The sequence below is a fragment of the Mercenaria mercenaria genome, chromosome 18 (genome assembly GCF_021730395.1).
Source record: "Mercenaria mercenaria strain notata chromosome 18, MADL_Memer_1, whole genome shotgun sequence".
NCBI classification, from domain to species: domain Eukaryota; kingdom Metazoa; phylum Mollusca; class Bivalvia; order Venerida; family Veneridae; genus Mercenaria; species Mercenaria mercenaria.
The window spans coordinates 27,428,140-27,444,886 of record NC_069378.1 but is presented as its reverse complement, the minus strand read 5'-3'; the positions used below and the strand labels follow the sequence as shown (position 1 = coordinate 27,444,886).

General features: G+C 34.5%; 1 protein-coding gene across 11 annotated transcripts in view; it reads left to right on the top strand.

Moving 5' to 3' along the window:
* Positions 1-5,446: 5,446 nt before the first annotated feature.
* LOC123537945 (dystonin-like) overlaps positions 5,447-16,747 on the top strand; it is a 145,713-nt gene continuing 134,412 nt past the window's right edge. For 6 of the 11 annotated variants that reach the window (XM_053530499.1, XM_053530500.1, XM_053530505.1 and 3 more), the window contains exons 1-2: positions 5,448-5,753; positions 13,883-13,952. In XM_053530499.1, coding sequence (XP_053386474.1) covers positions 13,890-13,952 — 63 coding nt within the window. In that variant the 5' untranslated portion in view covers positions 5,448-5,753; positions 13,883-13,889. Of the gene's footprint in view, positions 5,754-13,798; positions 13,953-16,747 lie in introns of those variants that run through there. The other 5 variants (XM_053530506.1, XM_053530502.1, XM_053530507.1 and 2 more) reach the window with 3 other exon arrangements.

The following is a 16,747-nucleotide window of genomic DNA, read 5'->3' as shown; positions in this document are numbered from 1 at the left end:
GAAAGGTAATTAGCTCACCACTTGCTTCATACGAAACAAAATGGGTGTCATATGCACTGAGCAATTTGTTTTAGAAGTAGGAGGAAACAGTACCATGTGTTATTCTTGCACACTTCATTTGCAAGATATATGTCATTTCTATGCAAACAGTTCGTTATCATTGTTATGTGATCAACTTCCCTGTTAACCAAAATAGTATATTTGTTGTCAAGATCAACTTCGAACTATAACAAACGATCGGGAACTGACTTGAAGATCATTCCGATTTTTTTCATGTATTCAAACTGTTGAATGTAAAATGTATATGATCTTTGGTTTAAACATATTTATTCTCAACAATATACATAATTATATTTATATACTAACATTACAAGAACAGTTGATAGAAAGGATTAGAACAAAGGACAAATCTTATAGAGTTCTTCTACTACCTTAGTATGATCTTTGCTCTTATGAATTTGTGTTTAGGTTTCAAGTTTGTTTAATAAATATTTCAGTGTACATGACTATTTGTTCTTTATCAAAGTAAAACATGGCTTTTACAATATTGCTTGTCAAATAATGTTTGGTAAAATAAATATGTCACAACAGAACCTATTTCAGTATCAGTGCCCAGTCTTATGTGGAAGTAATGTACACTCATCACATTTATGCAGTAACTGGCTACTTCTTTGAATGTCAATAAGTATTTGTCTGTTTGTTTTTCTCTCTTTCCTCTTAATTTAGCGTCAGAAATGCGGTCTCTGTTATGCAAGCAGTTGTACAATTGTAAAATCATTGGAAGAGTTATAAGCCTCCTCTTCAAAACAACTTGCAGTCTTCACTATACTCATATTAACCAAGTTGTCGATGAAAACATTTTGCGACGTCAAAAAATATAGGAAACTATAAAATCAGTTAAAGAAAACGTTTCTTGGCAAACAAACTGATTAAAGGCTATTTATTCATTCATCTATTTTGTCACATTCTTTCTTAGACTGTGTAACCTACTCTCCGAAAACCTTGTCTGTCCATGGAATTGCACTCAGTGTAACATTGAAAGTTCCGTGTACACCGCCGTGTGTAGATTATATTTTTGTACTGGTAGCACTGTGTAAATTTTGAGCTAGATGGCGTGGTAGATAGCATAGGCCTACATTTCCACTACCGTCAGTGAACAGGCTCCTCACCATTTGCCCAAATCAAAGGTTTCTTCTGTTGCAAATTGGTCCCTTTTGTAATCGGGTTCCTTTTTAAAACATGTATGTTAATATTTTCTGAATCAACAGTATTTTTCTGCTTTTTTCTCTCTGCATATGTCTCGTGCTATCTTGTTATTTACTTTTTTGCGGTTTTGGTCGTTGGCATACGAAAATATTCTCGTCATTTTGGTGGTGTTCAACAAAATGACATACAATGGCCTTAAATTCTTTCCTCGAGCCAGTCATAAACAACATACACAAGTTGAATCTGCAACGAAAACAAATCACAATATAGTATTTATTAGTAGGACCGGGCTTTCTGCAAGATATTGAGAGTAAGTCTAAGTGGCATCCCAATGCAAAATTTTAAAAGATACCTTTAACTGTTTTTGAGATAATTCATTTAATATCAGCTTAAACAATGCTCAATGGAATAATAGAATATATCTACATTTACAACTGGAAAACATAACAAAAAATACTGCCCCTTGTTGCACTATGGTGTAGACTGTGAGTTAAATTTAGAGCTAATTACATGAATTACAACAGAGTAAACGCTATAAATATCAATGTAAAACATCACGTATCTTCAGGGCTAAAGAAATTACTGTTTATACTTTGAAAAGGAAATGATAACGTACATTTTGTAAGATTCATTCTATAAAACTCAGCGATAATGTAAACAATACACAGTACAGTAAAATGCGATACAGGTCAATACACAGTACATATATTTGCAATACACAGTACACCGCCGACGCTCATTTATCATCGATTTCTCTGTCATTTGAACATTTACAAAGCTTAAATTTTGCACATGTTTTCTTTGTATATAACTAAATTAATCATACGATTCAGAATTTTTATCACAAGACAATAAGTGACGATATCGGGAGAAATGTGTCCCCGACCTGCATTTATCAGATGATAAAGTTGCCATTTTATCACAAATTTCAGCGTTCCTTCATAAGATTGACTCATTTTACGCTTGTGAGAGCATATACACAGAATCTAGTTATTAAAAGTAATGCTCTTTTCTTCCATAGTAGTATAATACAATAGTAAATAGGTGTTTTACTTACCTTGTTGACGAAAAATAAACACGTTTTCGGAAAATACCTTATCACTAAATGACAATATCCGGTGTACGCATCCTCACCGTGCTGATTGGTTATTAAATTTGCGCGTAACATTTGCGCAGCTACTGCCAATATTATTGCGCAAACGCTTATTATTGCAACACATTGAACAAAATATTTGTCTATGGTCACATTTAAAATATTGGTAAGCAATCAATGTGTTTGAGAAATGCATGTTTTAGAGTTTATGGTAAACGCTCATCGAAACTTTCTTTCTGGCAAGGAAAGGAATTTTCCATGTGATGTCCGGCAAAAATTGCTTTCTTTTCTGCTCTTTGATTTCTTTCCTGCTTCTTTTCTTCTAGTGAAACTTATTTTTCTCGTTTACGTTTTTAATTCTGATGCTGGTTATTAAACACAAAAGCACTGTGTGTGGTATAATATTTCTTAATTAACATACGTGAGATATGAAATCGACACGAGCAGATTTTACCAGTATTTCAACAACAAAAAAGGCATGGGGTTAGCAACTTGCCTACGTATTAGGCATGCAGACAATAGGAAAATGTTAATCACACAATGGTGGATTCAAATAGTCCTCATTTTGTTTGCTATGTAGAGCTATTTTCTTTATTTTCTTTGCAATTATTTTGCTGAAATCACATGACAGATCTTTACTCGACGTGTAGGTAGCATTTTCGTAATGAAATAATTACACTACAGAATTTGTCATGGAAACTTAGATAATACACCACCACTAAAATCTGGGGTCTCATTTTTAGCTGATTTTGCAGCTTGTGTGCTTGACTGAAAATAGTTTTCGGTCCTGATGTGTGCTGCGACCACTGGAAATATGTCAATTTTATGTCTCTACGGTTGTAATGTCGACATGACAGTTCGGATGCTCCGATTTTTCGGATGTAAAATGTATCGGGCAATGATTGATTTTAACTTTAAATAGACCAATCAATTCATCCCCAATTATCGATTATTTTACAAAGAAAGTATGTTTTGGCATTCTGCTGCAGTATACCATGTCCAAAAATATATGGCATAGGCTGTAACTGCAAATCTACAGTAAGACTGCATTGGACTTTCTTTTAAGGTTTTGGGAAATAATATATCTCAGACAGTGATTTGTCGTTGAATAACGAGTTCATATGCGAGTAATTATATCACGAAGGTGCAGCACTAGTGACGTAATGATATGCATCTGAACGACAACTAAACAGTGATTTTATTAAAAAAGCAAATCACTGTTCGAGATGTATTATTTCAGCTCGTCACGTCATCAAGGATTATTATCTATAGTGTTAGAATATCTTTGACCATTGATCTATATTCATCCTTTGCATGGACAGGTTTTAACAGTATCCCGCCAAGTAGTAGATAGTAATAACAGATTTGGCTTTAACAGAATTGCCTGCTTTAACTTTTCAAATGAAATAGTATTCATGCCCTGCCGTCAAATGTTCGGGTCGTATGCTAAGGGCAGAGTAAGGTTCCACATGAGGAAAGCCTGTATTAACCAACATTTTCAACTTAAATAGACCTGGTCTTGTGAGCGGATCTTACATTGAACATTCTGACGGTGGAACTGATTTCATTTTTTGTCTATTCCAAAGCCTCCTTAAGCTTATGTATGTAGCAAATATTCAATTCGGACATATAACTTTTCATTAACAGTTTTGCTTTAAATGACCTCATTGTTACCATATTTTAGACATTCTATACGGAAAATAGAAGGGGAAAAGAGAGAATTATGGCTTTTTAAATCGTGGCCTGTGTCATTCAAAATAAAAAGATATTTAGGCGTAAAAAAATTGCTTGTTTCCGGTACCCCAACCTACCCTAAATTTTTGGCCCGATCCTAAATGTTTGTTATGGCCTTGGGGAATAACTTTTTCAATTTTTTGACAAAACTGTGCAAAACTGCACTTTTTATGCTTTATGGTCAGTGATGTTAGAAATCAACTTACTGATGCTCTAAAGGCATGACCCCCTTATTTGTATTCATTTTTGACACAAAAATAATTTCCGAAAAGTCTCCCTTAATTTTTTTTTTTTCAAAAATTCGCCCGGTTATCAAAGCCTCTTACCTATACATATTTTTCGTATTTCTATTCAACGCAGAATGTGTTTTATGTACAAACTCTGACGGCTGTTGATTTTCGGCTTGAGGAAAATTTTACGAAAAGTTTATCTAATTTATAGTTGATTTTAGTCGTTACAAAATTCCTACAGATTATGATTGCAAATCATGTTTCAAGAAGTAATTGTTTCATTTTCGGCCTTGTGAGCAATAACGTTAACAAGAGGTGAACTCTTCGGGGAAATAGAAAAATATATGTTTAGACACTGATTACATAAATGAACAAAATGTGTATTATTCTACACATGTCATGATCATGATAATATTTTGAATCAAAATACATAAATCATAACTTGTGAAAAAGCATATAAAATAGATGATGACAAATTACATAATACATCAAGCTGAGGTGAAATAGAACACGCCCCTTCTACACAAATACGACAATGCATAAAAAATTGTTTGTTTCCGGTATCCCGACCGACCCTAAATTTTTGGCCCGACCCCAAATGTTTTTTTTTTATGGCCTTAAAGATTTTTTTTTTTCAACTTTTTAACGAAAAGTTGCGAAACTACACTTTTTATGCTTTAAACATTGTAAGTGAGGTTAGAAATCAACTTACTGAACCCCCTTATTTGTATTCATTTTTCTTAAACAAAAATAATTTTCGAAGAGTCTCATTTCATAATAAAAAATCCGACCTACCTACCCTATTTTTTTAGCATGTTACCGTAAACGAAGATTTTTTTAGTCCCAATCAGCCTATTAAAAAATATTTATCCAAAAGAAAAGTTTATTCAAATTCAGCACGGTGTATACGTGTTCCGAGTTCAAACAACTTATACATAGTCGTTCTGAGCATATTTTTTCAGAGATCTGTTAAATATGTCCTTAGTTCCATTCTATTGCGTCCCGCGCACACTTTTTCTCATTAAAGGGAGATAATTTTTAAGCGAGACTACGGTATTATTTGTTGGTGTTATTGGGCTTTAAGGAGGTGATAATAATAACGTTGAAAATGTCCCTGCGATTTTGATCTGCGGTGCGTGACGTCCTTAATAATTTACATAGTACTGTAGATAACACCCCTAGGCCCTGTTACTGACAGTACATACTTACGTAGAAATGATACAGTGTTATTTACATGTCTGACAGCTGATTGCATGATATATTTTGTCTATATTTACCATATTTGGTTAAATATATTGGATTTATAATTTTCGAGACTTTTTACAGTGTAAATAATGTAACTGTGGTAAAGTTTTCGTTGATATTCGTAGCTATAGTGGAAATTTTCCTCGCTTTTGAAACATTTGTGGATTTACTTAACCCAGAATTGGATATTTAAACAAAATACTGTATAAATAATATACGGGTGTTCTGTAACACCGCTCGTCAAGGTAAGTACTTACGAGCGGTTACTTTTTTTTATATAATAGACATGTACGTATTTTGGCCATATATTTTCTTAAGTGTGATTTAAGCCTGTCAGCTGTAAAAAATATGAGGAAATATAAATCGTCATTTAGGTTTGTTGTATGTATTGTTAGTATTTAATGATGTGTCGTATAACAAAATTAACTTCGTGTATGATTCTGTAATTATACCTAGATGCGACTTAAGTGCGATAAAGCAACACATTGCATCTGCCGATTTACGTCACCGTATTACAGATAATATTTAATTATCTAATTTTTATGATAACTATATGATTTCGCTTTCATCGAAATTATTTTTCTTATATGACAACTATAGTAATGTCCGTGTAATGCTGCATGTGTCATCAAAAAGGTATAGGCTATGATATAGAATGTATTTAATTTATTACTTTTGTGGTGGCATGTATATGATTGCAAAATGTAATATTATGACGGTAGTTCATTCATTATTAGTCGGACAAATGAAAAATATTTTTGTTAACCTACAATATACTTCTAACATCTGACCTTTTCTTTAACCACGCAAGCGCTTTAATGATTTTAAAAACTTCACCGAGTACAGAGGTGTGGTCTTTTTTGCGAGATTTATATATTAATCTAGCATTTAATCCTTAATTATGACGCCTGTTTAGACCGAAATCTCCCAACTTAACATCAATTAGCAGTAAGTTAGCAGTAAGAACTAACAATGCACCACAAGGAGACGTACACAGTAAGAATGGGTCATTAAGTAATTTAAATGTAGTCGTCATTTAACAAAGGGGTACATTTGGACATTTTGCGGCCCAAGGGGTCTTATACACCATTCCGGCGAACGACAAGAAGAAGAAGATGCACCATTCTGTCCACAATGTCTCTCAGTTTATTTTTCAGGATGAGAAATTAGTACAAAATTAATACTCTTGCAAAGTACATGACTGATATCTTTAAACATTTATTGAGGGTGATCCCACATAAGTGAAGAGTTTAGCCTCGTTTGACCATCGTTATAACCTCTAATTTACATTACACGGCTATTTTATTCAAATATTTGCCCGGGTACAAATGTAATTGACATTTATACCGCAGTATTTACTCTGGGTAGAGTTTCTTCGCAAATATTTAACACTGAAGGACGTCCATGGCACTGGTCCATAGTCTATGAAAATTATACTGTTAAATGAATTGGCAGGGGTACAAGTATTTGACACGTAACAAGTGGCTTCTTTTTCTTAAGAGCGCAATTTATGCAATTTACTTTAAGTATTTTGGCCATGTTTTTTTGCATTAAAGGAATTTATTTAATACAAATTGTACGTGATATTTACAAAAAAAAAAATAGAATAATTATTCTTGTGAAGGTTTATCATGGGAAAAGACATCCCGACAAATACTAGTAATATCAAAAGAGAGTTTAATGTTCGAACTGTATTTAATAAGTGGGAGGTTACCGGAAACTAACAATGTGAGCTATATATATTGATGAAGAATTCAACTTATAACCAAGCCCATTGAATTGAAAAACGGCATTAAACACGACATAGTATAGAATAAATCGGGAGCTAAAGTGATAAAGACACATACTGTGTGGCTGTAAGAATATGTAATAAATCTCAGTTTGAAAGAGACTGCATGGTTACCTAGCTGTCAATAAAAAAAATGACAATAAATAATTACTTACCAAAAACGGGGTAGCATACATAATTTACTGACATCATACTAGAGATCAAAGGGAAGCAACATTCTTGTGTACCTTTATTGGATACATAGATATGTATTAACCCGAAGCAAGAGTATACGCGAGATTGTCGTGTACAAGGTATATGCAGAATGAAGCAAAGTTGTAAGCATTAATTTATACTAATTCATTTTTGCTCGATTTTGACAAAAACTTTAGGCTTATTTGAATCACTCTCAGGTGCGTTTCCTGGAAAGTTCAGTACAGGTGTCATATGAGGTGTTGCCATGACCCCAGTAAGACTCGAACCAACGACCTGTGGAGTGAGCGCCCAACACCCAACACCATTAGTCCCCTTACAGAAAGATATACCGTGTCAGTAAAGTTTGGGTATGCGAGCTTTTGCGTGAGTCTTTTTTCAAGTTCTATTTACAAAATAAGCCATTCAAACTGCAGCGGAATCGTGCATCGGACAGTCATCCGCGACTACACCTCTTCTTCTGCTGGCATATAACCGCTTAAAAATTCACTTTACCCGAGTTCAGCTTAACTTGTAATCCGTCTAAAATGAATTACTATAAAGTAGAATAATGGTGGGTCCCCAGAGTATTGCAAGCGGTATAAAGACAGGATTTTTATTGAGTTGAGCTGAGGTTTTGCACTTAAAACAAGACTGTAAATTCTGCTAGATTCAGGCGAATATAGATGATGAATAGTCTGCTCCCTGATAGAATCGATTTCATGCATCAATTATTCAGAAACAATAGTGCTTAATTAATTACATCAAAGTCATACATGTTTATTTTTTGATGGCATTCTATATTTGTGCTAATTTTCATGCACGTGTTAATTACAATTAGAGTACAAAGCATTTACTTTATATTACTCACTATGTATGTACTAACGTAGGTAATGGGCTGTTCGCATATACTTGGCAAAGAAATATTTTAGCGTGTTATTTAAATTATAAATCTACAGATTCCCCACGATCCCCACAAAGGTTGTTTTGGGGACATGTTGCAAAGGCTTCCTTTGCATACTGGTGCAAAATACAACGATGTGAAAACGAGGATGCCGGGGGTATAGGGTTGTCTCTGGTGTCCTATTCAGGGGGTGGTGGGGGATGGGTTGTCCATATTGACCTACGGGGTTGTTCGTGTTGTCCTATAGGGATATCCATATTGTCCTATGGGCTGTCCGTATTGTCCTATATGGGATTGTTTGCGTTGTCCTATAAGATATAAGAATATCCATATTGTTCTATGGACTGTCCGTATTGTCCTGTTGTGTTGTTCATGTTCTCCTACAAAATTAACCATATTGTCTAATAAATGGGTTGTCCGGATTGTCCTATGGTGGTGTTCATGTTGTCCTATAAGACTAACAATATTGTCTTATAAATGGGTTGTCCGTATTGTCCTATGGAGTTGTTCGTGTTGTCCTGTAAGAATATCCGTATTGTCCTATGGGCTGTCCGTATTGTCCTATTGTCCTATGGGGGTGTTAATGTTGTTCTATGGGGGTGTTCGTATTATCCTATGGGGATGTTCGTATTGGCCTATGCAGTGTGTTAAGATCTGCTGTATATCTTCCTGATCACAAAAGGCTTTACTTTATATTTAATTTATGTAAATATACAAGTAATTAATTCATTACTTTCGTTATTTATTGTCAATGTCATGTTCATCGGACGCTTTTTTAAATTTACGAGGGATCATCTCACTCTGTGAAAATATTGTTAGATTTATGAAATATTTATGCACAGGAAAATGTCTGTCATATACACAGACTTGAAAGGTCGTACTTTTTTTTTTGACTTCCTCGCAAAACCGTGTGCGTTTTAGCCTACTTTGCCATGTACTCAAAAACCTCTGACCATTGACCGTAATGTTTGAGTCTTTTGTGGGTGTGGTGCCGCGTTATGTTGGTCAAGTGATTAATGTTTTATCTGCCCATATGTTACGTTTTGCTTTTCGGTTTCTGACTTTTTGTCATTAAAGTATATTGTAGCTATTATTCATGTCAGCGCATCTTTTAAATAATGTCATGAAGCCGTTTTTCGAATGCATTTGTATGAAGTAGTTTTTTATACCATTTATATTTTATTTGTCCGTCTGTACGACAGTTGCTCCTCAACACGCAGCTTGGTCCCTAGTTCTATTCTTCGTCCATTGTGCATTATGCTTTTTTCTTACATTTCTATTCATTTTTTTTTCGAAAAGTGAGGCTGTTTTCGTGTCCCTTTTTTGCGTTTGTAGATAATGTAGGGCACCATCTATTAAATATTTTCATATGTTTAGACATATTTTGATAAATGCTTATTCAAATGTATATCAGTGGTAATCAGATAAATCTTTATGTGAAACAAATCATGTGTTCCCAATCTTAAGTTTGAAAAACTGCCATTGAACTTAAATCCGATTAGACAGTTTTAATCCTCTGGGCTTCATTGCTAACCATTCCGTGACGAATGTTTTCTTTTCGCGATTTATATCATTTTCATGAAATATTTGATATGGCTTTCAACATTTGTTAAAAAGAAATTATCTCATTTATCAAAATAAATATTTGGATTTCTTTTCCTGTGCTAAATAAGAAGTTATTTGACGTTCAGAGTCCATACACCGCTTACATGTGCCTATTTAGAAAACTTTAATGGGTCGAGAAACGAATTCTGTAAAATCTGTAACATAAAGACGCGTACTTTCGGACTTATTTTATCGACTACAGTCACAATTCATTGCAACATATCTGCGATCTCTATTAACTAGATCAGTTATTTATATGGGAGTATTATATATATTTAAGAAGAAAGAATTCTATAAGACTTTACTTCCATTCTTATCCTTTCCTAAGTTATATTGTTCACTGTATGACTATGTATCAATGTATATGTTTACTATTTGGGAATAAATATGTTTAAACTAAGAAAGCCGCAAAAATAACGTTTACCTATATGTCATCAATTATTATAGTAAATCCAGCATAGGAGTGTGTGTGTGTCGGGGCACAAATGAGTATATTAATGGTCACATTGATTGTTCGGGTGGGTTACGCATGTATGGTAACATTTATACGGGTTTACTGAGGAGGTAGGGAGTTTTGGGTGATAGGTCTCGAGTTTAAAGTAGACTTGATCGAATACCATTGGGCCTGTTTTAGTCGTTCTCTTTCAATTTTTATGTGACTCAGCATTATGCATATTTGAGGTTTTGCAGCTGGCAGAAGGACAGACATCCGAATGTCTATATGTACAATTTCCTCTGTACATATGGAAATGCTAGAGGATAAAATACATATTACATTTCAAAGTTGCATCTCAAGTTCATAGTCTCTTTCATCAGTTTACTGATTTACATGATAAACGTCCCCCAAAATAAGATGTAACTGACAATAGGCAGACAATACTTTGTGTAATTATCGTCTACCATGATTGCATAAAACATGTATTTGACATCAAAGATACAAAGGAAGACACCACAGGTATCAAGTATGCAGTATTTCAAATTACATATTTCCAGACTTGAGTAGAATGCCACATGTTTAACCCTTACCCTGCTATATTTCTATAATGGACTGGTCCATCTTTCAATTTGGACAGTACCACTTATTATTCAGAGGGTTTTTCACTGAAAATTTACTGACTGAATAGCGAACAGTGCAGACCAAGATCAGCCTGCACATCCGTGCAGTCTGATCATGGTCTGCACTGTTCGCTATTCAGTCGCAAAGGCAGAATCATCTGCCGCCAGCGGGCTAAGGGTTAAGTATTATTTAGCCGGTTAAATATTTGTATTTTTATAGTAATTATATGAACATTATCCCCTTCAAAGTTTTTCATGGCTTAGGCTTAAATTGTTATACTGGATAAATGTTATTACTTCATTTCAAATGGCAGTAGCGGCCATATACAGAGACCTTAAAGAAGTCGATTTTTCGATTTGACCATTCAGATCGGCCTATGTCAAATTTACTGCTTTATTTAACTTAGGAGCCATTGCGATCCAATATTTTAACGTCTTACACACGTCCGCAAACAAATGCAAGAGTATAGGGCCATGAAATATATGCTACATAGCTTTTGGAACTTAACTAAATAAATACGTTTGAAGTTTAACTAGAGTCTGTCCGACCACGAGGGCCTCATTACTGGCCCGAACCAACAGTGGGGATGGGCAAGGGATTCTACCTTTAGCCGCTTAAACCATTTTGAGGCCCAATTATACGTACATGCTCAACGATTTCTATAGTAATATTGATTTATGTCACGTATCTTGACATGTTTGACAGAAAATTGTTCTCAAGTATTTAAAGATCAGTGCCCTTAACTTCATCTTTGATCTGTATTATATATACTGAGCACTCAAAATATGTAGGGACTCTTTTTCATCTATTATATTTTCTCACCAATCATCTTAAGGATTTTATAAAAAGAGGATAAGAGAGGTTAAATTAGGCAAACCGCTGGACATTTGTGTGTCTAATTTATAGGTAGGTAATTTGTACAAAAAAACCTGAGATAAATCATAAAATATGTCATCATTTTGGTGCTACTCCATTAAACAAGTATTCAGATTTTTGAGAAACGTGGACGTTCAACCCGTAATTTATACACTAAAACAGTTTATTCTTTTCCATAAATAGTAAAAAAAATATGCTGAATATGTTTCTTCCAAAGTTCTTCGCGTGTTAGTTTATTCGGAGACACTGGATAGTGCCGAAAATGCTTTCATGTCCTTGCTGTGTAGTTGTCAGAGTAGTTCGGAATCTTTACAATATGTGCAATTTTAACTGAAGTAGACCCTAATAAGGGAAACAATCAAATCATATGCTAGATTCGCTTTAGTCCCGACTCTATATGACATTTTCATTGGGTTGTCTTTTCGTTACTGATATCTTTGTGAATGTACTGCCAGCGTCAGGTCGTGTCCATCCTTAGAGCCCACCGACCACTCCCTATACTGTCCCGTGGTGAATACTACTACGTCCCCTACTGCACCGAAGTGAACATTTTGACGTCCCCTGTTGCTCCACAGTGGATATTGCTACTTCCCCCTACTGCTCCAAGAGGATATCGTTAGATCCTTTGTCCCACTGTGGATATTATTACATCCCATGTCCCGTTTCCATACTAGAACAACTAAACATGCGGGCCCATCGGGGGTATTTAAAGTTTTAAATTAATGGTTTAACGGATGTTATCATTTTACATAGAGATGTCCGAAAGACAAGATAGGTTACATACTTCAGTTACCCAGGTGTTACCAACCTTAATGATGCGAGCAAATATTTCAGGCTTAAAGGTATTATAAATACCACACAGGGAAATCTAAACATTGAAAGTGACTAATTTATTTCGAGTACGTCGGCGGTTTTAATTAAAAAGCCTCCCGCCCACTGAAATGAATTTAGTAGAAAAAATCAGGCCTTTAAATGGATGGTCAAGCACGTATGCATGCAGTTAATGTTTGTTGTTTATTACACAGTCTATAATGTAAGGGTAAATGTTTAACATCTATTTTTTTTTCATTTTTGAATCTCTCAACAGTTCATTGGTATACTGTTCGATATCATTTTCTCTTTGAATTTCAAAGCTGAAGACGCATTAAATTGCACGATGTATGCATGCTTGTTGAAAATTGTAACTTTGGGCATTTGCTTTTCGTTTAGAAAATATAATCATTAGTAACTCCTCCCATCAGTCTAGAATGTCGAATGGACAAACATTTGTTTCACTTGATGTAGATTTAGGACCCCACATGTTTTGTCGCTGTAAAAAGATAAGTTCCACACAGTTGTTTTGTAAACTGATACCCTTGTAATTTTATTAAATGGACCATATATTTTATTTTGAAAGTAGACACTGTTCAATATACATGTTTATTCTTCCGCAAACAAGCCGCGAGTAGACAATAAATCAGACCAAATAAACCGAAGACCCTCTGGATTTCAATGCAAATTGTAAAAAGTGGGTCAAAAATAAGACCACGAACTGTGCAGAAAGCCTATTTTCTCAATATACTGTGACACTTAACAATTTCACATGATTATAAATTCATTGTTTTCTTAATCTGATACTGATCGGTATTTTACAAATGACTAGTTCTCAAAGAGTTTAAAGTCCAATTAATTTTCAAATGAGTGGGTCGTGGAGTTAATTGTAAAAATCAAAAGATTTAAATGGTCTCGGCTAGACTTGAGTGATCATGCACACGTTCGGAATAGTCAGGTGTTTTCTTGACGTAACAAAACGAAACAATTAGAATCTGTATGGAAATTGGAATAATGTGTCCGAATTCAGAGAATGTGGTGATTTCAAAACTCCCCGCGCTTTTGTTTTGATGCGGAAACAGAATTTCTATGCACATGCGCAATAGATGCAAAATCGTGACAATTGGTCAGGATGTTCACTTTCGTTTTTCATTGATTTCAGGTAAACAATGGGTTCCAAAAAGGATCCGATGTCTTTAGATCAATGTTTGGGAGCCATAAAGCAAAAGCAGGTAAGACATTTTGCTTATTTGACTGGAATATATCGTTTTCTAAAATAAGGCGGTGTGTTTGTACACCTGTCAAAATCAAAGTACTTGAAGTATTATTTACAATATGTATAATATGATACATGAGGAAGTAATATGTAAATTCAGATAATTTTCTAGCTATGTGAAGGATGAAGAATGCATACAAGTAAAAATATATTTCTTCATATATATGTTGGCATGGCTGCGAATGGGAAAAAAATGAAGCAATTTTGGTTCTGAAATTAGCAAAGATGTCATTCTTTTTAATAAAACTAGAACCCATGCACACAACGGCGACAAGACTTTAAAAGAGCATATCACTGTCACTTTTTACTGAATTATTTATGACGGAGTTATATATAGGAGTAATCAGATATAACTACTTGCATGTTTTCCTGTCCATTTAAATTATTCCTGAAGGTTATCTTTTAAAGGATGACTCACCTGCTATCTGCCACTTACATTTCTCTATTTAGATAATTATATAAATATAATACATTTGATATATTATAGAAACCATATGTGTATTACTCTTGTTAAAGATATTGTAGACACTTCAGTTTGAAAATTTTATGGAAAGACAGTATTACAACATTGCATGGTATCATTAATTTGTTAAGGGAGCGGTAGTCTAGAAGTTTGGGTGTTGACCGCTCAACCTTGACGTTGTCGGTTCTTGCCCCAAATACATCAAGACTACACCTCATATGACATCAGTACTGGCTTTTCCAGGAAGTGTACTGAAGAGTGATTCAAAAAAGCTTCAAGGTTTAACCACAATCAAGCTGAAATAAATTATTACAAAGTAAAGGCCGAAGCATCTGAAAATTCTAACTGTTTACATGTCTGTTACTAGTGTATGTTGAGGTACTATTAACTCGTAACAATAAACATTGCATGACATGAAAGATTGTCTTACGATTGCACAAACCAACATACAAGGAAGAAGGAAATATTTAAAAACCTTTTCCATTTAAAAAAGAGCATGTTAGAGTTTGCAGTTTCTTATAATACTCATAGGAAGGCAAGAAATGAATAAACATTAACATTGTTTACTCGATTCGTAATCCTCCATAAAGCAATATCGGCATTCTTCTGTTGTTATGACTGAAGGATGCAGAAATACCATTATGATGTGGTAATTGCAGACTCACTTCTTTAATCCCTTTTTTAATTCATATCTAGAAGTTGTCAGTTGATTAATGTGTGTAGCATACTGGTTTTAAAGGCCAGATAAAAAATTACTCTGAAATTCCAGCCTCGACCCTAACGTTTTTTTCTCCTTAAGAAAAAAGTTATTTTTTTTCATTCTGAAGTGACTTGGGGATATTTTATATTAAACACTGGTTAGAAATCATCTGTTAGAAGTTTGATTTACAGCAGTATTTACTTTTTATGACACTTTCACAATGAAATGAAAATTAATAGAAAAGAAAAAAAAGCTGTCTACCTTATTAGTTTGGGTCAGGTAACCCTAAACACAGGTATTTTTGTTTGGGCTAAGGAGAACTGGTAGGGTGTACCGAGAGTTACATTTAACTGATATACTTGATAGACAAGTATTTTCAGAATGGCTAAAATTGCAAATGTAAACAGACCAAATGCATTCTTTGCCTTTGTCCTTTCTAGTTGATAAGGTCAAGAGCTAGGTCACAGGTTCCAACACAACTTGAGCACTAGGTTCATGGTTGCTTCACCACATAATGACATCAGTTCTAGTTTTTCCTAGGATATAAACCTGCTACTGAAACTAACTAAGTTTTCTTATCGGAAATCCTTCCTGTGTAGTCTTTGTAAACACCAACTATTTGTACTTTCTTCAGTTTAAGCCCAGTGCTTAACACAAACACTCAGATAACGCAGTGGGTAGCTTAAACCATACCTTGGATAACAAGTGGAAATTAATTCTCTTTACTTCTAAATGGATGGAAAGGGACTCTTCAGTGCGGCCATGTCTGGTCAACACCCACTATATCAATGAAGATCTAGTAACCCCTAATTTATGAGGTCACAGTACAGTGATTATTGAAAGACAGGTTCATCCAGATTCAAATCTAATTTTAAATGGCTGTATGGGGTTTCAGGGTAATGGAGTGCTCACCAGTTTTATTATTCAAAGATGATAAAGGTTGAAGAATGCATTTTTAGCTCGACTATTCGTCGGCGTCGGCGTCACACCTTGGTTAAGTTTTTGCATGCAATTTCATACAGCTATCATTTAAAGGCATATAGCTTTGAAACTTATTTATTCTTTTTCTAGGTCAATTACCAACCTCACTGGGTCAAGTTCCATAACTCTAACATGTATTTTGAAGAAATTATGCCCCCTTTTGGACTTAGAAAATTCTGGTTAAAGTTTTACATGCAAGTTACTATCTCCAAAACTAATGTAGATATTGAATTGAAACTTCACATGTGCCTTCGGGGTTATAAAACTAGTTGATAGCACCAAGTCCCATAACTCTGACCTTCATTTTGGGCAAATTATGCCCCCTTTTGGACTTAGAAAATCCTGGTTAAAGTTTTACATGCAAGTAACTATCTCCAAAACTACTACAGATATTAAATTGAAACTTCACACGTGTCTTCGGGGTTATAAAACTAGTTGATAGCACCAAGTCCCATAACTCTGACATGTATTTTGGGCAAATTATGCCCCCTTTTGGACTTAGAAAATCCTGGTTAAAGTTTTTCGTGCAAGTACATACAGCTATTACCAAAAGGCATATAGCTTTGAAACTTATTTATTCTTTTTCTAGGTCAATTACCAACCTCAC